The sequence below is a fragment of the Protopterus annectens genome, chromosome 3.part1 (assembly GCF_019279795.1).
Source record: "Protopterus annectens isolate FY-2018-M chromosome 3.part1, PAN1.0, whole genome shotgun sequence".
Classification (NCBI taxonomy): Eukaryota; Metazoa; Chordata; order Ceratodontiformes; family Protopteridae; genus Protopterus; species Protopterus annectens.
In genome coordinates this window covers 1,672,745,707-1,672,773,031 of record NC_056732.1, presented here as the reverse complement: position 1 = coordinate 1,672,773,031, position 27,325 = coordinate 1,672,745,707, and the positions used below count along the sequence as shown (strand labels likewise).

Here is a 27,325-nt window from a genome sequence, read left to right as displayed (position 1 = left end):
ATCCTACCTTTATGCCAAAGGTGGTCTCCAGGGTATCATTAAACCAAGCAATACACCTACCAACATTCTACCCCAACCCGCAGAACAGGAAAGATTGCTGCATACCTTGGATGTACACAGACAATTGCGCTACTACCTGGACAGAACCAAGAACAATAGAAAACTGACCAGCTTCTGGTAGCATATGCAACAGGAATGGAAGGAAAAGCAATTTCAAAACAAACAATCTCAAAATGGATAGGAAATTGCATTAGCTTTTGTTACTCTTTTCATGGAAAGGCAACTCCAGAAAACATCAGACCTCACGGCTACAGCCACTACTACAGCGCCTCCACGAGTGGCTACCAAAGACATTTTAGAGGCTGCTACTTGGAGCTCCGTGCATACATTTGCCAAGCATTATAATCTACCTTATACTCCAGATCCCGAGCAGGTTTTGCCACTGCTGTTTTGCAAGGGATCTTAACTACACCATAAACTCTTAGTGCCTCCTCCCCAGTTTGGCTATGGTATTCTACCCAGACTGCAGATGCATCCTTGAAGGACATAGTACAGTTTTGTACCTTCCATAAATGTAGATGTCCGAGAGGTATGCATCTGCAGATTACCCTCCCTCCTTCCTCTGTGCTACTCCTAGGGTATTTGCCCATCTTGTAACTAGCTTGGGGAATCTATTATGGTGTATTTGTTTGTATATATGTATATACATGTTTATTTCTATTTGCTCTCTATTGTTTGGAAACATTTGCATTTATCCAAATTTAGCCTTCCTAGAGGGCACCTGGCATCTGGGGCAAGAAACACTGAGGAAAATGGCATCGGCTGATGCCTTTATACCCGCTGAACTGCAGCTATGACGTCGGGGAAGTGCGACATCAGCCAAGGCCAGACCCAGACTTTGGAATCCAGCCGACCGAAGGGCTGCCTGAGGCCAGGACAACCCATTTGTTAGGACTGCAGATGCATACCTCTCGGACATCTACATTTATGGTAGGTACAAAACTGTACTTTCTGTCTGTCCCGATATGTGCATTCAAGTCACCCTTTATCAACACCATTTCATGTTGTCCTGCTTTATCTAGTAGGTCCTGCAGCTGTTGTCTGAATGCACTCTTTTCCTCACTATGACAACCCTGCTGTGGGGCATAGGCTGAAATTATGAATACTCTATCATTACCCTGGAGTCTGATTGCCATGAGTCTGTCATTAATTCTGATGATATCCCTCACTGCTTTCTGAAGCCTCTCTCTCACCACAATTCCTGCACCATTTCTAGCGTGTTCCCCATCTGAGTAGTAAAGTCTGGATCCCAAGCCAAGTGGCTTTATTGCACTGCCCTTCCATTTCGTCTCTTGGAGACATAGCATGTCCAGCCTCCTCCGTATCATCATGTCATCCACTTCCAAGCTGTGTCCTGTCAGTGAACCTACATGAGTTTGTGTTTGGCAGGTTTTATGTCCAGCTTTCACTCAACAGAGCTATCCCAGGTAACCCAGGCTAGGCAGGCAACTGGACACCAGCCAGCCAGTAGCTTACTAACCCAGGGCTGCTGGGCTTTATGGCAGGCACACACTGGCCAATAGGGGTACATATATCCCTCCAACCGTTAGCAAGGGTCCCTGGCATGGGTCAAAGTAGGCTGGGTCGTCAACCCACTTATCACTGGTAACTACCCATGCTCATTTTTAGCGACATTAGTCAACATGACTGAATCACTTAGAGCTATATTTTACACCGTCGAGTGGCTAGCCCTGCCACGGCACGCAGTCTGTGATCCGTGTTCTCCTATCTTGAGGATACTGCGCACCACAATAGATGCCCAAGGTGGTTGGTCTGTACAACTCTCCCCCCCTATAGGGCACCATGTAGAGTCTATGCTGCTGCCCACAGCACCATTCATTGGTGAGTTTGAGATGGAAACACTCAGCATGTTTTTCAGACATGGGAGAAACCCCACGGAGACACAGGGAGAACATGCACATTCAAAACAGGCATTGGTCGGAGGTCAGGATCGAACCTTGTGCATGGGAGGTGAAGATATTAACCATTAAGCCATCTGGTCTCTTATCTCTTAATAGCCTCTACTGTGTTCTTCACATAAACAAGTTTCTTCACCTTTAGGTTCCCTAGTTACATGGTTGCCTTTTTGTGGTGTAGATTCAGGGCTGTGAGTTTGGTGAAGATGCAAATGAGGTTTCAACTCATTAGAATTGCAGAATCCCAGATACTTGGCTGTGTGTATTAAATGTAAACATAGTGCACACACTCCCTCACTGTATGTTGATAATGGATTGCAGTTGTGAATGATTACTGGTAGGAAGAAGGAAAACAACAGCAATGCAGCCTGCCCTACCTCAAGTGGGTGTGTCAGGTTAGATTTACAACAAAGTGTAGAAGTAATTTTATCAAGGTTGGGAATGTAAGTAAGCAGCACATAGTTCACAGCTTCTGTTCATTAACATCCAACCTCCCCTTCGTTTGTTGACAACTGTATATTATTGAGATTTAATATCATCACACATTTTAAGGAAAATGATATAGAATGCCTTACTGACTGCATGTCTTGGATTACTGGTCAGATAAGAATGAGCAACAAACACAGAGAGGTAAGACAAAGCTGCATTTTTGCAAGCAATAGTCATAAATGGTTGTGTGATCACTCAGTGCACTACCTCTGAAATTAATGCAGGTACAAATGGCTGTCATATGTTTTATTAGTACTATGGATGATGTTGCAGTTTGTTGTAAGCTGAAGGATTTCAGTTCCCTACTGCAAAGCTGGTTGTCTGACAGAGAGGGATAAGGCACCCTTACTGTGTTCTGAACGTTCATTAGAGTGAGACTTCATATTCAGACCTATATAAAAATATTTCATGTGTACTAACAAACATTTTGTAGTGTTTAGGTAGTAGATTGCTTTTCTTCATTTCAAATACTTTTCCCGTTTATTTATTTATTTATTTTTTTGCCAGTGTTTGCGCAGTGCACGGCTTAGCACAAACAAGGAAAATGGAAAAAAATGAATGTCAAGTATGGCTGTGCTTATCTCATTTGCGTGATGCTTAGTACACAAACCAGACTAGTAGCCCACACAGGAAGCAGATAGAACATCTGCAGGCAAACATCTGTAAAAGTGTAAAGGTCAAAAAGGATACATTGTTGCAGCTTTTGCTTGCCATCACACAGTGCCACTAAGCAACATTGTGCAGTGGTAACAAGGTTTCTGAACACCTGCGTCCATCAAACACTTGCAGACTGGACTCAGTCAATAATTGTAAACAGATACATTCAATTAATTCTTTTGGGCACTGCGCAAACACATGAAGCAGCGTTGCATGACGGTTAACACAGAGAATTTAAGAATGAGTAGGAAATGTGGAACTGTCATGTAACTACTCCTGTGGCAGCAGGTGTAAGTGTAGGGCTGGAATACAGATGATCCTGGGTTGTAGTACAGGGTGTGCAACCTATTGTTACTGTTGTGACAGTGCAGTTGATAGCAATTAACTGAAAAATATACAAGTATTATTTCAACATTCTTGTGGCAACAGGTGTTAAGTGTAGGGCTGCCATACACACAGTCCTGGTTTCTAATACAGAATATTCCAGATATTTTTATTGTTCCATTACTCATTATATTCACTCTCACGTATAACACTTTAGATAGTGGAACTGACATGAATTATATCTATGAGGGATAAGACACCCTTAATGTATTTTCAGATGTATGACTGAGGGTATAATGTCTACTGTATTTATGTAACTATACTTCTGTCTGGACTTGGATGGCCTTAAAAATTAAATAAGGCACATACACAACTGGATTTATATACAAGAACCTTTTCAGGTCATTCACATACATGTGTAAGACTTAAAACTGTCATCTGTATGTATGAATGGTTCCTGACTGTCTGTGGCAAAGATGGAAAATCACCACTACAGAAGAAATTTTTGTCCCGTTTGCCTAGGTTTGAATCCCAGAGTTTAAAAATCAATTTTACCAGTGTATAAAGCCAAAAACAAATGTGTTAGGTTGTGACATTTATGCCCCCAGTACATGTCTGCAATCTTAACTTATCTAACAGTTACCTTACAATTTTCAGTATATATATATATATATATATATATATATATATATATATATATATATATCCAAGCTACAACAGCAAACACTCTAAGGTCATGTATCAGACTAACCTTCCAATTTAAAATATTTATTTCCTCCCTGTTTGGCACTGCTGCTGTCCGCTTAACATTGCGCAAACCTGGTTGGCATCATTGCTAGGGTTGGCACACTACCAGTAAACACGATAACAGGAATTGGCGGGAAATCATTAGTTGCCATTGCTCTAGTTCAGGTGTTAGATATGTCTGGAGTTAGCTGATGCTATGGTACTCTCTGGGAGTAGAGCTGGGGATTTCATTAACCACCAGGAGATGCCAGGGTTGGAGTGTAGGGTTGTGCACCGCACCACTGGTGTGTTCCTACACCAGATGGAGAGGTTGCTCTCCCTCATGGTATGTAGAAGGTGCAGACGTCAAGCACTCCAGCCACCAGCAGAGTAAGGGGACAGTGATGACAGTCCAGTGGGTGAGGACTAGGTTCTCACTATCTCCATATATGACGGGCATGAGGCTGGGTTGTCCCCTCCCTCACAATAGTCATGGTGTCCTCCAACCTTTTGTGTCCCTCATGGTCCCTGTGTCTTTTGTTTGTTTGCATTTATTTCCTCACCTACCCAACTTATCCGACCCAGAAATACCTACATCCCTCACCCAGCATTCCTCTCTTACTGAATTTAAAAAAACGAGCACCTGTCCCACAAAAAAATCACCCTATACAAAACTTTCCATTTCACACACGTGTCTTGACACACTTGAATTGTTCCAGTTGGCTATACAACATGATTATGTTGTTGTCACCTCTCTTTCTGGAGGTGACAGTCCAAATTCAGATAGTATTCTGCAAACAATTTCAAGTTTCACTGTTGAAGAAGTAGACAGCTGTGGTTCTTTCCTACCTCCCTCCTACACATTCCTGTATTGCTTCCCCCATTTCACCACTTACTTGTCTACCCCATTTGAACACCTATAATCTGGTCAAAAAATCAAGGGATCCCTTCACTTTTTGGCCTCTTAAGTTTGAGCAGAATTTGGCATTGCACACCAATGGCAAGCGACGAGAGTCTCTACAATGCTGCTGTTACCTCCATGCAGTGCCACTTAACCCTGCTGTCCTATGCAGCACACAGCAACACATGTACTATAAAGAAATAATGTCATTGCATTATCACTGTTTAATTTGAAAGTATTAGATACACCTAGATTCGAAGACAGTATCATCTGGGCTCAAAAAGAAATATGTCAATGCATTTAAACCTGCTGCCACAGAGTCAGCTAAGCAGCAGCTGTGTTTCATACACTGCATGCTAAATTCCTGAGTTTTAGCACCGAGGTTCATATTTGTGCACTGCTTAACTACACCAAACAGGAAAGGTAATGGAAATGTTCATCTTGCATGCACACTTTGCCAACCGTCGCACAAACCCACTGCTGCAGTATGCAGAGTCATTATCATCATGTATTAATGCTGTTTATTGTCCATTTACTACTAATGCCATGAAACTACATGTTGAAGCACAACATACTGAAGGCCCTGTCTAACAATATGTCACATGTTTACAATACAGCTATTTGTTGCCTCCCTCATGCACTGCAACCCTGGTCTCTCAGTACTTGTTCAGAAATATATCAACTACACTATATAAATAACACTTGTGATATGCATTGCACATCAGTTTGGTAGCATACAGAACTAGAACTATATTCACAGTTGAACATGCCTACACTTCCATCAACTGATCCTGGGAACTATTGACCCAAAAGACTAACCAGCCTTATCTGCAAGGCTATGGAAAGAATAATCATGGACCTTATCCAGAAGGATATAGGTGACCTTCAGAACTCTTGACCCAACCCAGTTTGCTTTTGTCAGGGATAGATCTTGCTTATTAAACGTAGTGAACTTCTTTGAGAATGTCACTAAAGCCTTGGATAAGGGAAAAACAGTACTTATTGCCTGTCTTTGTTTAGCCAAGGCCTTTGACACAATCCCACATTCAAGTATCTTAGAGAAACTCTCCCATCTGGGGATTAACCCATACATTACTAGATGGGTAGCCAACTGGCTAATAGAATGCACACTGTCAAAGTTAAGTCCCTCTCCACCAGTAGACCAGTTACCAGTGGAGTACCACAAGGATCTGTGCTGGGCCCTCTACTGTTTTGGAAACTATTTCACTGAAGTCCATGTGAGGTTTAGATGGCCTGTGATGTGCCAAGTTTGCAGATGACTATAAACTGGGTGCAGTCATATAGAGTCTCCCAACGATGTTAACATATTACAGAATGGGTTGACACAGACAAATGATTAGTGCCAAACTCAGACTGAAACTTAATGTAAGAAAATGCCTCATTGTCCCCTTTGGCAGTGGTATAGATAGCACCCCTCTAAGTTCAAATTCAGTAGTAAGAGACTTGGGAGCACAGGTTGATAGCACTTTAAACTTTGATTACTGTGTGCCCGTAGTGTTAAGAAAAAATATTTTACATTGCGCACCTCATAAATAAGGGCATCGGATCCAAGACCAGGGAGGTCATAGCTCCACTGTACTGTACTGTACCCTTATCAGACCACTAACTGAGTACAGTGCTGCCTCCTGTATGTACCTCACCAAACACCTGCAGCAACTGGAGAGACCACAGAGGTTTCTGACCAAGAGAATCCATGGACCCCAAAACATGATTTTCATGGAAAGACTGAAAGCCCTGTCACTGTACTCAGTGCCATACAGGCTGCTGAGAGGTGACCTGTGCCTGGCCTACAGAGTAGTCTCCGACCCTGCCCTACTGGAAATGCTGTACATTTGCAAATCAAATGGGACAAGAATAACTTGGTCCAGGGATCTCAACCTAGCCTGTCAAACAGAACATGCTGGAGAGAGATATATCTCCCAGTGATTGCTGCTCCTCTGGAATAGGCTCCCAATCCATGTGAAGCATAGCTGCTCAGTGACCCTATTCAAGCACAACCTTAACAAACTAGATGGTTGACTGTAAATTCACCCCAGGGGTGGCACCTATGTCCCTCATGGACAGGGGCATTCGGTGCTGATTACAAAACTGTTGTGCTAACAGTGACCATCTAACTATGGTCAGTATCAGTACTTGGGTTTTTACACAGCTAGGCTTGTAAAGACCCTAGGGCCATTAGTTTAGTGACCTCGTATGAACCTGTGCAGGCCTCCCAACATCTTCTGTCCAACATCCACTGCTGATGCCATCCACTGTAAGTTGTTCTGCAGCTTTGTAAAAGCCAGACTTGTGCAGTGGTGCTTGCATAAAGTACTGAGCCCTGTAGTCTGTATACTTAGAGAGTTCTGTTCTCACTGCAGTCAACTATGTGTGTGTGTGTGTGTGTGTGTGTGTGTGTGTGTGTGTGTGTGTGTGTGTGTGTCTTTGTGCATCTTTCTAGCCAGAAGACCACAAGTGTGTATCCTTCAGTTATCACTCCAATCCCATGGATTGACAGTAGTTAGACACTTGCACTGCCTACACATTCACTTTATGCAGGCATCCCACCCTTCTACATCAGCTGGTGATATCATCCACTATAAGTTGTCCTGCAGCCTTGTAAAAGTCAGACTTGTGCAGTGGTGCGTGTGTAAAGTACTGACCTCTGTAGTCTGTATACTTAAATAGGTAGGGGGTTCTGTTCTCAATGCTATCAGCAATATGTGTGTGTGTGTGTGTGTGTGTGTGTGTGTGTGTGTGTGTGTGTGTGTGTGTATTTGCTCAACATTACAGAGAGCCTTTTACACCAGCATGTGGGACACTGCTATGACCATATTCTCCTTACCAGACACAGCTGATGTTATAAGTTATGTCTGATTTGTGGATGTGCACTGTTACCACCAGGGCATACAGGGCAGGGTCAGAGACTGGCTTGGGGACAGGTAGAAGTCTCCTTATCCAATACGATATAGAATGCAATGACATGGATTTCAGTCTATCCACATACGTCATGGCATGGTTTGCAGGCCCTGTGTTTGAAACCCCATTAGTCTCTACAGTGGCTGCATGTGTCTGGTGAGGTACATGCAAAAGAGAGCATTATACTCTATTGGTGTTCTAATGAGGTTTGAGTACAAGTTCTATAATGTTCAGCTCTGAATACGATGGTTTGGTTTATAATGTGTACAACATAGGCTTTCAATACCAGTATGGACACTTTGTGGTCAAATTTCAGATTACTATCTATGTATGTTACCAGGTCTTGCATCACTGGGTTTCACCATAGCGGGAGTGTTGTCAGTGTTGTAATTAGCAGAGACTTCCACTTTGCAGAAGGACAAAATAAAGACACATTTTTGCATTTATTTGTAGACCGTGTGGCTTTGTCACCAATCATTTGCCTGTGTTAGCCCCTCCTGTAGTATATTATTATCATTGGTGGACTTAATGCTTGCACCCAGTTTGCAAAAATCAGCAAACCAAAGGTCGTATACGTTTGCCTAAACTGTCAAAAAATAAATTCCAAACAGTAAAAGGCCAAGCACAGATCCCTGGGGTACACCTGTGGTGACAGCTGCACTGGTACAAGTTGATTCATCAACTTTTACAGTACGTGTTCAGTCGAGCCAGTTGGCTACCCATCTATTGACATAAGGGTTAATCCCCAGCTGGGGAATTGCAGAACAGCTATATAAAAAAAGTAGTTTATTAAGTGAGCTTTTTTGTAGTGTAGACACACTACTATCAGACCAAAGACAGTAGCACCAATCATATTGCCCTATTCATTTACAAAAAAGCCATTGCTCACAATAAAGTATAGGTCTTCTCAACCTAATAATCCACCTACATTTAGAGGTTTCAGTGGAATTCACAATATCACCCCCTCTCTCCTTCTTGATCTTCTCAACAACAAAAAACCTAAATGTATGTGCTTTTGAAATTAATATTTAAAAATGAAATGAAAAAAATGAATTTTTTTTTATAGAAGCCTTTTTTTTTTATCCCCATCATCATCCTATTGGATACCTTCTTTGTTCAGTTAGAATGAGAGAATGTTGTGTTTCAAAATGAGTAGCAATTAATGATGTTAAGACCTATATACCGATTACAAATACTGAAATTAATGATTTAGTTGTGAAGTTAGGATATGAAGATTCACAAGAACCCCAATGTCTCCCCACTTAAATTCTTTCAAGACTTGTTTGAATGATAGTGGGATTCAAAGAGAGACGTTGGTGTTGGTTACATTAGATGTATGTTTTCTTTTTATCGTCGTACCAATGATCTAATGAGACTTATGACTGCACACACATTGATTTAATATAAATATATTTTATATGGTGGTAGATGTGAACAGATAATTTTTATAGACGTTTCATTGATGATTTGTTTTTATTGCGGAAGGGAAGTATTACTGATTTAGAAATTTTCTGTGAGGAAATCAATAAGACCTGCATCTTTCTGAGATTGGCAGGCAACTCAAATGCATTTTTAGAATGTGGTGAAAGGTCAAACGTTGACTGCTGAAGATGAGGTGTTTTAGGGAGAGTTAAACCCTTTGAGAAAAGGTTTTTATTAAGGGGCTATACAGATCCCACCTCTCAGAGTATTTTGTCTAACACTGCTAAGTTGAGGGAAGATGTGGGTAAACCTTACTTTTTTAGTCAGAGTTCCACATGTGACCAAGAGCATCAACAAAAATAAGTTGACTATGAACTATGTACGGGTATCTACAGAATTTTTGAGTGATGTACATCTAGTCACTGATGTTATTAGAAAGTATTGGTTCGTACTGACACAGAATGAAGAGATACATGATATTGTGGGGGATAAACCCCATTTTCCTTTCAAAAATAAGTTGTTGAAGAGATTTCTGTGTTATCAGGTGGTAAGATAATGGGCAATGAAATGGGAAATGTAAATGCTTTTATGTTTGTTACAGCTGTAACCATTGTTGGTTTATTTTCCCAGTAGTAAGTTTGTACACCCTATGTAGTTTATTTAGCTATTTGCAATTCCTGCGCTATCATTTCTTTGGGAAAGACTACAGGAAGCTTAGGTTTATAATATTATTACATCTCTTTAAAAATTAGAATGTGACAGACTAAATGAGCTAAGCTTGCATGTGTGTAAAACATCGCATCACACATACATTTAGGGTTTGCTGTTGAGAAGGTCAAGAGAAGAGAGTGGGTGATATATTGAATGAATTCACCTAAAACCTCTGAAAGTAGATGAATTATTATTAGGTTGAGAGCAGACAAAGGAAGGGGTTAAATAGGGTACTTTTAAAATCCTTTTTAAAGTGTAGACAACTGTTTAAATGAGATATTGCCTTTTGTATGTTTTTATATGTTTTTTTCATATTGTACTATGTGTTTTTTTCTTTTATCTACTATACTGTATTAATGATATGTACATATTATAGATTTGAGCTTTAGTTATAAAGCACTGATATACATGTATATATTTTCATTTACACTCTCTCTTTTAGACTTGTTGCTTAACGAATAGGGCAATATGATTGGTGCTGCTGTCTTTTGAATGATATTTATTGATGGATTGCTAGTTGTATTTTAGGTCTGATGAAGTAGTATGTGTACACTACTAAAGCACTCACTCAATAAACTACTGTTTTTTATATAGCTGTTCTGCTGTTGGTTTGTTGGACGCTTTTGAAGAGTTTATCTACTATATTTTTACCCAGCAGCCCTTTTATACTAGTTGTGACTTGGTTTGTGTTTAGTATGCACTGTCTTACCTTCATCCAGGCCTATCGCACAGAATCAGTGGGCTGTGACAACATCACAGATCCCTTACAGCATCACTTACCAGATACACCTTCCTGACTCGGTTAAATACACATGTGATGCCCCACCACTGTTTACAGGCTACAGGAATTCAGTATCCACACCACTAAATCCTAATATGTGGATATCCCACCACTACCACCAATATATGTGACACCCCACCCTTGACCCGTAATCAAAGAGCCTCAGTCCTCACCACTAGCACCAGTGGGACACATACACTGGGAGGATGGCAAGTATACACACGGTATTTCCACGTGCAGCTGTCTGCATCAAGCGTAGTTTCCCTTAGGAACACACACTGACCACAGTCAGTCCAGGGCTGGTTTCTTCCTTTTCCTCCAGATCCCAGCTAAACCTCCCCACTGGCACAGCTATAGAGATGAGATCTCAGCTGAATGACCAAGCCAAGACCCCCAGCACCCTCTGTGTCCAAACAGTGCTTCGTGTCCCTGCCCAAGTAGCTGACACACACATTGTTTGAGGTTTGTGTTATACACACACACACACACACACACACACACACCTGGGAAAGGCTGGCACTGGTTTACTAGCTATGCCCCCTTCTGCCCAGACTATAAGGTAGTTTCCCCTGACACCAGTCACTCCTTATCAGCTACTTTAAGACTCTTAACAAAGGGTGTCTAATCTTATTGTGCAATGTTACTGTTAACACAATGGTAGTTTGATCAAGAGCAAGGCTATTAGGAGTGGCCTACATAGTGTCACCAAATAAGTATGCAAGTACTCTGAGCTTAAATATGTCAAGACAGATGAGCCACGATGAAAGGTTTAAATATATTTAATAATAAATTTTAAAAGAACAAGAAAATACTCTGTATATATTTACAGTTACATCAGAGTTCAAAATCACAGGAAATATTTAAAATACCATTGCAGGACAGTCTCAAATAAAGAAAAAGATACAAACTAAGATTTGCTATATTCATGACTATCTAAGAGAATTGCTGTACCTTAACGTACTTCAGAGCAAGCAAGGCAGATATGGGGAGTGGATCTTGATGTTGTCAGATCAAAGGCAAAATACAGAATACTGAGTTTCTCTCAGAGAGTTGTGCTTAAATTAATATCTCAAATATTACTGCTGGGATAGCTTGCAGAATAACATCATTTCTTGTCATCTGACTCTATCCTAGGTGAAAGCAACCCCACTGATGCAGCTGGTAGCATTTAGCATCTACCTGTGAAAATACATAGACAAGGGCTTTTCTTAGATCTAAGGCAGATCCTGGAAGTCATAAAATAATAAAACCCTTCCAAGACAATACATAAAACTTCTAGTTCTAGACACTGTGTCTGTTACTGCACTGAAATTGAAAGATAACACCTTTTTATTACGTGGCCATAGGTAATTTAATTTCAGCTATTTTTCTGAAGTTAACCACTTGTGTTCCATTTTCCATTGTTAAAGCATATGCATCTAAATAGTTACAATAGTGCAGGTAGATTTCTGTTCTAATCTAGTGGTGTGTTGTGTTGTGGTTACATCTTTAAACAGCACTTTGTAAACTCTTCAGCACTCATCTGTACAAACCATCTTATATGACATACAGTTCTAATACATTTGTAACACAAGCATATGAATTATGTTGATATTTACAAATGACATATAATTATTTACAAAATTCCAGATAGCTGGGCTGGCAGAATTTCCTTTCATGACGGCACACATAAACACACCTTCCACATAGACCGTTCCTGTAGAAGGGTGTACATCAATGTGCATTCTCAGGTGCATGCATACATAGACACATCCTTACACTTCTCATCTGTTAGGTAGACCAAGATCTTATCATGGACTTTTTCTAAATGGACACTAGTAATATCCTGGTTGTATGTAACAGATCTGCGTGAGTTGATAATGCTACATCATATCTGTTACAGTGTGTTAGATGTTCTCAAAGAGGTCATCAAGGGCATGCTGATGACAACACTGTCATCCTTTTGAACTTGGCAATCCTAAGACATTTGACACAAATCCACATTGAGGTGTTCACTCAGCACAGTCAGATGTGGCCATATACAGTTGTATCACCAAGTGGGTAGACCACTGTATCACATACATTGCATCTAAATATGTTGAAATGTGTGAAGTGACCTGTATGTCAGGTCCAGTAATCAGGTCTGTACATCAGAGCTGTCTGCAAGGCCCTTTCTTGTCCATGAGTTAAGTCACAGATGTCATATATGACATACACATCCTGTGTCCAAACAGCCGTCTGAAGGACTACAGATTGTGGGCAATCATTGACTCCAACTGTGTGTGATATTAGTATAATAGAGACAGTATTAACACCAAAAGTTGCTGCCACAGTCATGGCAACACCTGCAATGAAACAAAAATACGCGGAGATTTGTCACATCAGGAAAACAAGCACATAACCCAAGGATGATGTAGATATCACACCCTATAATCAGATCAATAGGTCCTGGGGTAGATGGTATGTGGAACGTCCACCAACATGTAGCCACAGTGTTGACTACTCCCTTGTATGTAACACAACTAACTGACTATGTGAAGGACATCCACATCACAGGCCACAATGCCGCCATAGTTCACAGCCTTCATCACACCAGTAACTTGAGTACAATGCACCTTTTTCATGTACCTCCCTGCACATCTTCCAGTGATGTGTAACCGAAGTCTACCACCTTTGCCACTGACCTGTCACACATCTTATTGGCCATACCTAGGTATTTTGTTTCATAAACATTACTGTCTAGTGCAGAATCCCCATCAAGTTGTTACACCAGATGTATGTGTGGTACCTGTTCCAGTGATATCCACAGTACATACATAGCTGTTTGACAACATTGATTGTGTGTATGTATATATATATATATATATATATATATATATATATATATATGCCAGCCGACTAATCTGTATTGATCATAATGTCACATAGAGGTATAGCAGTGTCCCTCCTGACACCTCCAGCAGATGTTACAGTGTCAGGACAGTGTGCATGATTACCCTCATAGAGGGCGGACATGTCAAAATAATTGTATAAGTGTGTCTGTGCAGAACCATCTCTGATCACTCAAAATCAGATATGTCAGAGACATGGGATTACTGGTGGTGGTATTCTGGTATTGTCCGTGCTTCTTTTACAGTTCCCCATGAGCCTTTACCTGTGTCCCACTTGTTAGAGACCTCTGCCGAGATTACACTCCTATTCAGGCAAATCAGTTTATGCAGCATCACACTATGCACCCTACCCCTATTGTATGTAACATCCCTGATAAATGTTCTCTGTATCATTCATGTAAGGGTGCTTATCTCACAGACATCTTCCCCATTGTTATGTCATCTTACATGACATCACATAATACAAGTTTTCACTGTGCAGCCCATACTGTACCATACTGATATGTGATTGGTGTTGCTGCTACAACTGTCTTCCATTGACATGCCCTCATCTACTGAACGTTAAGTTGTTTCACCTGTCCTATTTCCCTGTTTTCATTTCTACAATTTGCCTCTGTGTCCCTTTTCAATACACACATTTCCCCTGAGTGTTTATTTTACATACAATTTATGTACCCTTACAGAAACTGTTGTACAGAATGCCTGGAATGGGATTTCACAATACTCTGCACTGTATACACTGTACTGTACTGTGTTTGTACCATATACATAACTATATTTTAAGCCCTGGGAATCATTGTGGCATTCTACACAATCCTGTTAACTTATGTGCTCCAAGGTAAACAGGTTTGCTATCCGTGTTGCTTTACAATTTACAGAATGCCTGGAATGGGATTTCACAATACTCTGCACTGCATACACTGTACTGTACTGTGTTTGTACCATATACATAACTATATTTTAAGCCCTGGGAATCATTGTGGCATTCTGCACAATCCTGTTAACTTATGTGCTCCAAGGTAAACAGGTTTGCTATCCGTGTTGCTTTACACAATTTCTTGGTCGGCAACACTGTTGTCAGCCACAAAGCCATGCTTATTTACATGTAAATGCGATGTGTGGTATGAATATATAATTAGCACTGCTGCTCATGACGCATCACTGCATACATGTAAACTCTGTGTAGACTTCGTCCGAAGAAGAGTTTACTGAATCCCAGGGTATGTTTACATTGTCAAGAAGAAGAAACTATGGAACATGTTTTTGGAATGTAAAGAGTAAAAAAGTTTTGGGAAAACTGTATAAAGAAGATTTTTTTCAAATATATAAAAGTAGTAGATAAAATAAACATGGATATGATTAAATTTGGATATTATAAGACTAGAAGTAAAGAATATGTTAAAAATAGATAAAACGCTGTTTTACATTATATGAGCTATATGGAATGAAAGAATAAATGAAATTATGTTTAATGGTAAATGGATTTTAACAATAATATTAAGTAAAATCAGATGGTGGTTATGGAAGAAGGTGTGGGAGTCTAATAGGGATGAAAATTTAGTATGATTGTAAAGGAAATTATGAATATGTGTAAACAGATTTGTATGGTTATATATTTGAACATATGTAAATATTTGTAATTATGTAAGTATTTTGTAAGTAAGACTTATTTCTGTATATAAGCCAAGGACCCCTAATGTCATTGATAGGTGTCATGTGAGCTTTTACTACCAGCAAATCAAGCAGATGGGGCCTTGATTTAATGTGTCATCCAGAAGATGACACACTGAGGAGTGCAGCACCCCCCTATGCTGCACTGCAGTATATCATCATTCATGAGTCTAGGATTAAGGAGGATCTGTTTGAGACACTTAACCCGTAGGTTTTCCTGTAGCCTGAAATACTGAGCATGCTGATGTTATGGTAAGGGCATGCTATCCAAATGTGGATGTGCACCTGATGCCATGGTTTACGCTCTCCTTTTTTTTTTTTTGTTCTTTTACTGAGGTAGGTCACCTCTGATGCTGTCTTCTAGGGTGATGTCCTGCCGTGTTTTTTAAACCCCACCCAGACACACACAGAATATCTGCAAGAACCTTCAAAAGATGAAACTGATTAACTGCTGCAAATCATTTCAGGGATACTTTCCCATTCCTGTCCCTTTCCTCCAGGCCACTCAGTTTCTGTGGGTCTCTTTTTCCAGACCACACCGTTTTTGTTGTAAGAAGTACAAATTACCTAGAGCTTTTATGTCCTATTCCAAAATACATTCCAGTAAAAGACCAAGCTATTTCCATAAAGTTTTTGGATTAGGCCCTATATTGTAAGGAGTGGGGAGGTATGTTTCTACTCTGCAGAAAAGCAGGGGTGTTCTACTTCTGCCTCTTCATTGTTCTGAAGGGGGGTATAAAATTGTGCCCCTTCTTGGACATTAAGTGCTTTAACTATTGCATCTTTTTCATCACTTTCTGGGTGGTGTCTGTGTGTCCCTGATACAGATGATAGCCTTCTATGGGGCAGGTTTAGAATACTATTCATTGTCAGTCATTTCTCTCTTGAGAAAGAACCTAAAAAAAACATAAATTTGGTAGGCTGAATTAAGATGCAACAGCAGATTGAGGATGAGAGCTGTCAGGGCGCTTTGGTCCTCAAGGCAGCCACACTATTCACAGTTCCTTTCTTATAACTGAAGATGCCAGTGGTCAAGCAGGTAGTAATGCATTAGTGACTGTAAAGCTATCCCGCCATCATTAACTTATTTTTGTCTTTTTGTTTTCCTTATTCTGTCATGAAACAAAGGCAACTTTTTTTTCAAATAACTTTTTTATTTATTTCACATAAGAGTAAGTGAACATTACATGAATATATGAATATGCAGGTAGGCCTAATGCAATCTAAAACTTATAAAACAAACAAAAATGTATACAATATTTACAAAAACTAGAGTGCTACCATTTAGAGAAATGAAATAAGAAAGGAACATTGAGGTTCTAAAGGATGTCAGTGGATCTCCTAGATAATCTTGAAGTGAAAAGCTGTACCAAAATCCGAAACAGAATCCATGAACTTGATTAACTGTAGAGAATAAGGTTGAGTAAATTCTTCCAAACTTTTCCAAAGAAGGCTTTTTTCCTAGGTCCTTTTATGATAAGCTTTTGTGCTGAAATATATGTAAAATCCATCTTCTTGAAGTTATTCCAACAAAGTTTGGTGCGATCCAGCCAGTTTTTAGTGATATATAATTTAATTAGGGAGCATAAAATGACTAGTATGTGCAGGTCTAATTTAAATAGCTTTACAGTGGGTATATGAAGGATCGCTAACTCCCAAGAGAGAGTAGATTTGTGGTATCCCATTTTGTCGAGGCAAACTTTCATTGAAGTCCAAAGTTTGTGGGAATATTTGCAGGACCAGAGAATGTGTATAAGGTCAGCTTTTGGAAAGGGACAACACGTACAGGAGGGCGTATTTCTGGGGTCAAACCTAATAAGCACAGATGGCGTATAATACGAGTTATTATTAACCATTAATTGTGTGTAAATGAGTTTTTTAAAAGGGGATAATTCTAAAGTAGTTTTTATAGCAGATAGTTTTTGTTCCTCTGTGAAAGGGGTTCCATGGTTGTCCCAATAGCTGGAGAAGAGGCAAACCGAGTTGTGCATTATAGAGTTCAATAGGTTATAGGATTTGGAGAGCATTTTCTCTGAGCTCAAAATCGCTTGTGTAATCTCCAAGAGTTTGGTAAAGTCCTGACTATTGACCGAAATATAAGCAAATTTTGATTACATTAATTCTCTTAGCTGACGTAGAATAACCGTGAATTTATTATTGACTTTGAGAATTAAGCGTAGGGCAGGGAGTGTTATGTCTTTATATTTGAGAATGTCCCATATTACAACATCCTTAATGAGAGGAAAGTCCGAGAGATTAATCATCAAATTATTGATCTTAATATTGGGATTTAGATGAAGAGGTTGAAGTAAAGAGAAGGCTTTGTCAAGGTTGATGGATTTTAACAAAGTCTGGAATAGCCTGATTTTATGTTTTAAAGTGCTGGAAAGTTTGGAATTGTTGAGAGCTTCTGGAGAAAGAAAGGGGTGAGCTTTGGGATTAATTTTATTTGCTTGAATATGGTGATACCATATTTTCATCCGAGAAGGGGAAAAATTATAGTCTCTCTGAGTTAGTTTGGAAATGGACAAAATTCTATTTGCACAAATAATTGTATAGTAAAGTTGAAAATTAGGTAAACCCAGACCACCCTTATTTTTTGGGTAAATTAGTTTAGAGTACAATATCCTCACTGATTTAGGAAACCAGATGAATTTGGCTAATTCTTTATTAATCTTAGAAAAGATAGTATTGGATATCATAAGGTTTGAAGCACTTATCTGGTATAGGAATCTGAGTAAGATGTTCATCTTCACTATCGCGGCTTTGGATAGAAGAGAGAGGTTCATTAATTCCCATCTACGAAGGTCCTGTAGAATTTTCGACCACGTTCTAAATAAGTTATTTTGGAGCACAGAAGTTTGGTTGTGATCGAAGTGTATACCGAGATAGGTAATATTGAAGGTAGTCTGAAAGGGAGAGTCCGGAAAGTAATGAGATTTATGACCTACAGGATTAATAGGAAGGATATGTGATTTCTTATGATTAATTTGGTATCCTGAAGCTTTCGAGAAATCATTAATAGTATTAATGATTTTACCTAGGTCAGTATTGCGATATTGAAAATACAAATTGACGTCATCTGCAAAGGCAGAAAATATTATATTAGTATTCAGGACTTTAGGGATTGAGTGAAAAGAATTTTGAGCTATATAAAGAAAGAAGGGTTCAATGAAGATGCTGAAAAGAAAGGGGGATAGTGGGCAACCTTGTCTTGTACCATTTGTAATCCTAATTGGTTTAGATACGTTTTTGTTTATGTAGAGATAAGTGTATGAGTTTTTATATAGAATTTTAATCATATCAGAGAAAGCGCTGGGAATATTAAAGTGCAATAGTGTTAAAAACAGAAAGTCCCAATTGACTCTGTCAAAGGCTTTAGAAGCATCAAGGGTTAATGCATATATTGGGTTTTTATCTTTCTTTGTAAATTGAATTAGAGAGTCAAGGGTTAGGGTATTATCCCAAGTGTGTCTATGAGACATAAAACCAGCTTGATCAGGAGAAATTAAAGAGGACATAATTTTTTTAAGTCTACCTGCCAGGATAGTCGAAAGGATTTTTAAGTCAACATTTATTAAGGCAATAAGTCTATAGTTGTGGGGATCAGCTTTATCTTGCTTATTTTTCAAAATCAGTATGGTTTTCGAGGTGTTCCAATGTAGACCTGAGATTCCATGTTTTATAATGAAGTTGAATACCTTTATAAGAGAGGGAGAAATTATTGGATTGAAGGTTCTAAAGAAATCCGGGGTAAACCCATCCGGGCCAGGAGATTTTCCTAGTTTAAGATTGGTAATAGCATCTTGGATTTCTTGAAGAGTCAGCGGAGCAGAAAGCATGGATCTTTGAAATTCATTCATGGAGGGAAAATTTATAGAGTCCAAGAAGTTCTTCATATGTAAGTTAGGAGATGGGTCAACCTTCCTGCAATATATATCTGAGTACAAGGAGAAAAATAACTGAATTATTTCCTAATCAGATTTATAAATTTTGTTCTGGTATTGTAAGATAGAAATCCTAGGAGTACATTGATTATTTTTTATGATTCTTGCAAGAGTTTTGGAAGGAATTTGCGCCCACTCTGAATATGTAGCAACAAGTTTTTGATCAAACAAGGAAAGATTTTGTTGGTGAAGTTCCAGTAGCTCTTTTTGAGTACTACTAATTACTTTATCTAGGCTATGGTCTGGGCTTAATCTTTGTTTCCTTTCTAAGTCCGAGAGTTTCGAGATCAAGTTAGTCTCCTTAGTTTTGTAAAGTTTTTTGTAATAGGAGGCCTTGCTAATTAGCATACCTCTCAATTTGGTTTTACAAGCCGCCAATTGGATATCTAGAGGAATTTGAGAAAAATCAGGATTGGAGTCAAAGTCTGCTAAAATTTCTTTAGTTTCTTGGATTATGTCTTTGTTACGGAGCAAGTTATTATTTAGTGTCCAGTTACTGTATGGGAGAGATCAGAAAGGCTTTGACGAATGAAAGATCTTAAGGGAAATTATTGCATGATCAGAGGAAAACCTAGGTTCTGTAGTGAAGTTTATCTTGAGAAAAGAAAGGGACTCAGAGATTAGGAAAAAAGTCTTAATCGCGACCAGGTGCTGTAGCATTTAGAATAATATATGTATATTTTGTCTTTAGTTAAGAGGTCGCTAAATGAAATAGGGTCAGTAAGATTGAAGTCAGATATTAGTTCCTCTAGGGCAAGAGAAGCTTGAAAGTTGTAAGAGGGAGATTTACTGGTGCGATCAACATTAGGATCTATGACAGCATTCCAATCACCGCCTAAAATAAATTGGTGATCGCGGAATGTGCATAAAATGTTATATATCTCTAAGATGAAGAGTTGTTGCTGCGCACACGGGCCATAGATGTTAAGAAAAAGGATTGGTTTACTAGAGCAAGGGAGTTGAAAGATGAAATAGCACCATCTGCCATTCTTATCGGAGTTAACTTCTGTGATTACACCCTGAAATTCTTTTTTAATTACTATAGCCACTCCCTTAGAATTGGAGCTATCACCTACGGCAATTATAGATCTTATCCATTTTCTTTTAGAATCTTTCGTCCAGTCATCCTTACGTAAATGCGTTTCTTGTAAAAAACAAATGTTAGCCTGTGATTTGAACAGTAAGTCTAACAAAAGGGATTTCTTAGATTTATTTTGTAAGCCTCTTATATTCCATGAATCTATGGACCAAGCCATGTTAGGTAACTAGTATAGATGGATAAATTGAGGAGTGACTAATCCTTTTTCCCGGACAAGGTATCAGGACCATGTGAGAGGAGAGGATATAGTGTAAGATTAGTAATATAAAAGTAATGTAGATCCACATCAATCTTTCAATTGCTGAACATAAGCTAATGACAGTAAGGGTAGCACAGTACTTCTTCAAATGTATCCCAGTGCCTAACCACCCCAACCCCTTCAGTGAAGAAGCACAACAATAGAAACAAGAATAGTATAGGTCATTAATAAACAATAAAAGCACACAATAAGAAATTGTCACACACATTAACCTATAAAAGAACAATAAAATAGGTAATAATGCTGTACATATATACATAACAACCAACATCCAAAGATAGATCATGCTAGTACATTATCACCATGCACTAAGAGCCACCAGTAATAGCAATAAAGTAAAAAAAATAAAATAAACGAATATGTATGTTCATCATACAGGTATGTAGAAACCTTGTCAATAATTAAGGTTTATATTATGGGCAACCAAGAGAACTAAAAAACATAATACCAGGGTTATACCAGCTAGGTAAATATAGTATGTAAGGGGATGATGACCATTTTAGGAAGTGTAATGAGAATAAAATCAACTAATATCAATATCACTCATTAATTACAAGTACCACACATCAAAAAAGTAAAAATACAACAAGCTTGAGTTGTTATAAACAAAAAAAAAGGATGAATGTCTTAAAGAAAATTTAATCATCCCCAATTATGCTAATCTAGCCAAGCTAGACATTGAGTGTTCTATAGCCCATCAAAGGAATGTGAAATAAAACTCATTACTACAGTAAATGAACAAGTAGCTGACATCTCAGATTCGGTAATTAGAGCAAAATGTCTGAGTACTTGCCCAGCTTCATCTTTTGCATTAGCCATTGCTGTATTCGCCCTTAACACAATAGATAGGGCTGCATGACACAATGACTTATCATAGTTGGACATTGCCAAATATTTAGTATTTTGCCAGTCAGAAAGAGCAGAATAATACCGCTGCAACCACACAGTGTTATACAGTCATAGTTAATGGAGTTGTTGAAGATTCAATAAGTTGTGATTAAAGTTTAGCATAGTTGCACTTTCGGCAGAGAGAGTATCCTTATATCCAGGTTAGAACGCCTTTTCCTACCTGGTAAGTCGCTGATACTTCGATGATAGAGAATACATTTACAAAGCAGCTTGAAATAACCGCAGAGGTTTTCCAAATGCAGGCGAAGCTAAACCAGACAGTAAGCTGGGAACTGCCGAGCCAGGAGGAGCATGGTTAGGTATTTACAACAGAGGAACTACATTCTGCGTGGGAACAATTGGAAGTCGCAGAGGAAAAGGGACCCTCTGGGCAACCAAAACCAGCTACTAAACAGTTCCCACCTGGCGGCTAAGCAGCTCATACAAAAAGCAAAAAGAAAACACAAGTTAAGATATCGAACAGCAACCGGATCCAAAAGGCAAATGGCCTCTAATGAGTGATCGGGGATATCAGCTTATTCTCCGGTGAGTTGAAGGCCATGAAAAAAGTCTTAGTTGAAATGATTTTAATACCAGAGTAAGTTACAGCGCAGGGACACTGTTGAAAGCTTTGAAAAATGCCTCTTTTGCCTCTTTCGGGGTACTAGCAGTGAACTTTGTATCCTTGTGGGAGAATATTAGGGTGTTCGGATATCGCATCTGAAACTTGATGTTCTTCTTGATTAGTTCAGCGCAAAATGGAGCTAGGTTTTGTCTGTTCGTTTTAATCGAGATAGGTAGGTCTTGTGAGAAAGTGAGCTTGTACTTATTCCAAATAAAGGATTTTTGTTTTTTAGCAGCCTGTAATATTTTTTGGGTATCTTGAAAGTTTAATAATCTAGTGTAGACTTGGCGTGTAGCAGAGTGGTCTTGTCTTTTATGCAATGCACGGTGCGCTGTCTCCACAATAATATCAGAAGAACAACCTTCTGAGCGCAAGAGTAATTCAAAGATCTGCTTGGTTGTGGTTAGCAGAACATTGTTTTCATAAGATTCAGGGATCCCTCTAATAAGTATATTGTTGCGGCGACTTCTTGCCTCAAGATCTGTTAATTTAGCTTGAAGATCGGTTAAAGATGCATTCTTAGCGCACAGTTCTTCAGATAAAGTCTGTATTAAGGATTCATTAGCCTGAGTCCTATGTTCTAGGGTGTCCATTCTGTCTACAATTTGTTTTATGGTATTACCAAATTCTGCAAGCTGATCAGAGAAACCTTGTATGGCCAACTGAATAGGTTGAAGCGCTATTTTAAGTTTGTCTAGATAGAAGTTGGGTTCAGTTTTGCCTTTGGCGCTTATTTTACTAGGTTCCGATGCTTGTTTCTTGGTTTTCTGTATTTTTGAGACTGCTTCTTTCTCTGGGGAAAAGATTGCTGAGAGTTTAGCCTTAGTAGTTTGCATTTCCATTGCTACTGCTTCATTTGCCATATCCGACAGATGGAGAAATACTTAATATGCATGAAATAATCCAAGGCCCTTTTGGATACACGTGGCTAAGAGACTTGACTTGACAGTAGGTATTATAAGATGATCCTTGCCCAAATCAAAGTAGTTAAACCACTGAACCTGTAGAATAGAGCAGAGGTAGTTTACCCCTTTCCTTTAGATCGTAGAAAATAGTATTTAAAAGATGTATTTTCAAGGATTTTGTCACTGAGGTAAGGAGCTCTGTGCATAGGGTGTACCCTAGCCGACCACCATCTTGGAATCAAACAGACAACTTATGTTTAGCAGGGCATCCATGATTTGCTTATTTGCAGTTTAGGACAATGGGCTATGTTTGCATACATTATGTAGTTGTAAGTCCCCCTTTCCCTGTACTAATTGTAGTACACTGCAGCGAACAGTGTATTCCTCTCTGGAGACTGGTGATAATATACCAACTGCCAGTGTTCTAGCTCAGCATCATGGGTCCCCCAAATTTTGAGGATCTTTGCTCACATTTCGAGAGTAGTCTTCTGCTCTGGGGACCTGTAATAATACTTATTGCTAATGCTCTAATGCAGAGTCATTGTTTTCTGTGCACACTGGGAATCTTTACACATGTAATTATTTAAATTGTAGATGTTTCTGAATTATTTTGAAGATAGTAAAATTACTGTTTTTAATTTTTTTTTTTGTAATATTTTGGAGCTTTTCTCCCTGGACTTGTGCCGAGGATGGGCACCTGCACAGTCTGACTTTCCTGGTGATGAAATGTCAGTTAATAAGTATGTATGGAGTACTTAACAGTACAGGATGACAGCAGTACCCCATGCAGGATACCTGTAATAATACTTGCTACTTATACTGCATTGGAGCATCATGGGGTTTTCCACACAGTAGAGACTTTTTCCTTGCATGTAATACTTAACAGGACAGTATGAAATGAGTGTCCTAATCTGGGGATCTTTAAACGTACTTACTTCTAACACTGGAGTGCTGCATCATGGCTGCTCCTCATTATGGGGACCTTTACTCACATGTATTATTTAGCAGTACAGTATGAATGGAATGTCCTGTTCTGTGGCCTTATGAAAGTACTTGCTGCTAATACTGCAGGGCAGTATCATGGGTGTTCCACACTGTGAGGACCTTTACTCTTGTGTAGTACTTAACAGTACAGTATGAAGAGAGTATCGCATTCTAGGGACCTGTGATAGTATTGCAAATACTTCAGTGTAGTGTCATTGGTGCACCACACTGTGAGGACCTTTACTCTTGTGCAATACTTAACAGTACAGTATGAAGAGAGTATCGCAATCTAGGAACCTGTGATAGTATTGCTAATACTGCAGTGCAGTTTCATGGGTGCACCACACTGTAGGTACGTTTATTCAGATGTAGTACTTTTCAGTGCATTTTGAATAGTGTGCTCTGATCTGGGGACCTATACTATAACTTTATGCTAACGTTATAATGTAAATTATAGGTGTTTCCTGCTGGGATCCTTTGATTATAGTCAGTGGACTGAAACTCTGACTTAATGAAAGGTTAGTGCTAGATCTTCCAGTATACTTTGCTCTGCTTGGGGTTTCTGTTTGTTCCATTTGTGATTTCCCCATTTCTATGACTGATCCCCATCTGGTACTGTCCTTGTCTAGAGGTTTGGCCTATCTAGCTTATTTATTTAAAAGTCATATTACCATATTGCATTAATGTACTGCTCCTCAGACTTGCTTGTCTGATCTAACCATCATTGCCCTACCATCTCCCTATAATGCTTCTTTTATACAAACAGAAAGCAAAGTACTTACGTTTATTCTCCTGTTGAACAGTAGGGAAACCAGCATATAACTCTTGGAAAGGTAAATGGATGCCCATTAACAACCAGAGCCTGTATGCTGTTATATACTTTTAACATTCAAACTGTTCCAAGAACATTACTGTCTGCCTCCAAATAAGAAGTTAGTGTCAACAGAAAAACACTCTGTATGTTCAGGAACACAGATGATAAAGTTGGTAGACCAGCTTTTAAATCAGCCATCAGCAAAAAAGCTCACAGTATTGTAAATATTTTGTTCCTGCCTTTGTTGCTTGGTTTGTGGATGATAATGGTCTTTGGACTAGTTCACTTACCTGATTATGTCCTTGTTGTTAATTGTTATGTGAACATGGATTTTTGCTTACATTTTTTCTTCTTCTTGAAGGTTTTACATAGTCTTTTAATTAACTTCATTCTTAGTATTGAGTTTATTTAATTGTCTTGATGCAGTAGTTACATAAAATGGTTTTAAAAAATCCTGTTGCTTACATGAAGGATATTGTTTTCATGACAAGTTGGACTTAGATAGCGACATCACTGCTGCGGTGTTACAACCCCCACACAAAAGAATAGAATTGTGTAGCTCATTTACATTGCTATGTAGTTCTGTAGTGTTGGGACATTTGGAAGGTTTGTTGCCTGTGGCACTTGACCTAATACCAAGCATTTAGAGCGCAGTACGGGCATGTGAACTGCCTGTGTTTTTGATGGGCTAAGATTCTGTAATTTCATTGCAATACAGAGATGGTGTAACAAACCTACTGAACTGCTTATCCCAGTGTGTAAACAATAAAGGGTGTCCCTTGTTTTCTCATCTTTTATCAGACTAAGACTTCTTGAAATCAGAGTACCATTTTAATTTTGGTAATCATTTTTAAGGTGCAACCCAAGAGCCTAAGGAAGTTAATCATCCTGTTAATACTGACACAATGTTCAGTGGATGTTTTTCAGAATCTGGCCTGTTTGCAACTCACTGCTTTCCACAATGCTGCTTGACTCTTGTGATGTAAGTCACTGTGTTGTACAGCTGTGTCCCATATCCCAGTGTGCTATGCTGACTGACTGTATGAGTTTTTCATCTGATGTTATTCTAGCAAAAGAGTCCCCTGAGCTTTCCAGGTCTTACTTTGCTGCTTTATGACATGTTTAATATAAGTAGTTATATTGACCTGTGGAACTGAAGTTGGAGTTTACAATTATAAAATTAATTGTATTTAGAGCTAGTCCATTTATGAAGTATTGTGGGTGTTGGTTCCACGTGTATTGTTTTGATCAGTTTGTGTGTTTCTAAATCTAATTAGTATTTTTCATCTTTGCAGAAGTTCTCGCTGGATACATCAGATCTAATGCTCATTGTCTCGAGCTGTTTGCACGCAGTCTGCAGCCTGGCTGGACAAGCTGGGGAAATGAAGTCCTAAAATTTCAGCATCTTGATTATTTCTGTTCAGTGGAAGATGTCACATGATGAAAAGCTCAGGGGGCAATATGGTTATATTCTGAGCCAAGCACAAGCAGCGACATGTATAAATGTTGCCTGAAATCTGCTGAAGTTTTACATCATCCTTTGAAGTCATTCATACTGAATCTGGTCTGCACCTCCTTTCTGCATATTACCCACTTTTTCTTACCAGTGTGTCAGAGTGAAGACTCGTGGCATTGTGACTCTTCCTTACCTGTCTAGATTGCTGGCCATGTTTCTGGGTTATACTGTCTGTGGATGCTCCTGTGTATACGGCATAAGGTCTGCATTCATAACTTAGTATTAGCTTTTATCTCCTTGCAGGTACAGTCTGCAATAATTATTGGGTGGGAAGAGGCATCCAAATTGACAAGTGGCAGAATAAATATGCTATCTTAGTTTGTGTTATCACAAGTAATATTTGTACAGGTCACACTTAAGAAAACCTGTATATAAATGTTTGGAGCTATAGTTGCTTATCATGAGATGAAATCATTTATCTTGACATGTGAAATATGAAACAAGGTAAACATTCATTAACCTACACCATTCCTGAGTGCCAAACAAAATTAGCCAGAGAGAAAAATGTAGATTTAACTGAAGTACATCAGATGAGTTGACAGTTAAGATCCATCTGTAATGGTAGCATGATCAGCGTTTGCTTTTACAAGTTATCCACTGCAGTTCTTCAGAATTCTATAGTGTGAGAACAAGCTGTTTGCAGAAGACAAGCATACACTTCATTCTACATAGTGCCACCACATAGTGCAATGGAGGCAGTTTACTTAAGTCTGAAGTTAAGAGATACATTTGGGGTTGCTGACCTTACCACTGGTGAGTGTTTTAAGTAAAGTAAAGTAAAAATATCTGTAGTCAATGGAAGAACATTTGTATAAAAATGGCACAGAGAATTCAAGCAGAT

The 27,325-nt window shown here is 39.0% G+C and overlaps 1 protein-coding gene across 2 annotated transcripts in view; it reads left to right on the top strand.

Moving 5' to 3' along the window:
- METTL4 (methyltransferase 4, N6-adenosine) overlaps positions 1-26,949 on the top strand; it is a 282,933-nt gene extending 255,984 nt beyond the window's left edge. For both annotated transcript variants that reach the window (XM_044067700.1, XM_044067699.1), the window contains one exon: positions 26,264-26,949. In XM_044067700.1, coding sequence (XP_043923635.1) covers positions 26,264-26,409 — 146 coding nt within the window. In that variant the 3' untranslated portion in view covers positions 26,410-26,949. The remainder of the gene's footprint in view (positions 1-26,263) is intronic.
- The last annotated feature ends 376 nt before the right edge of the window (positions 26,950-27,325 follow it).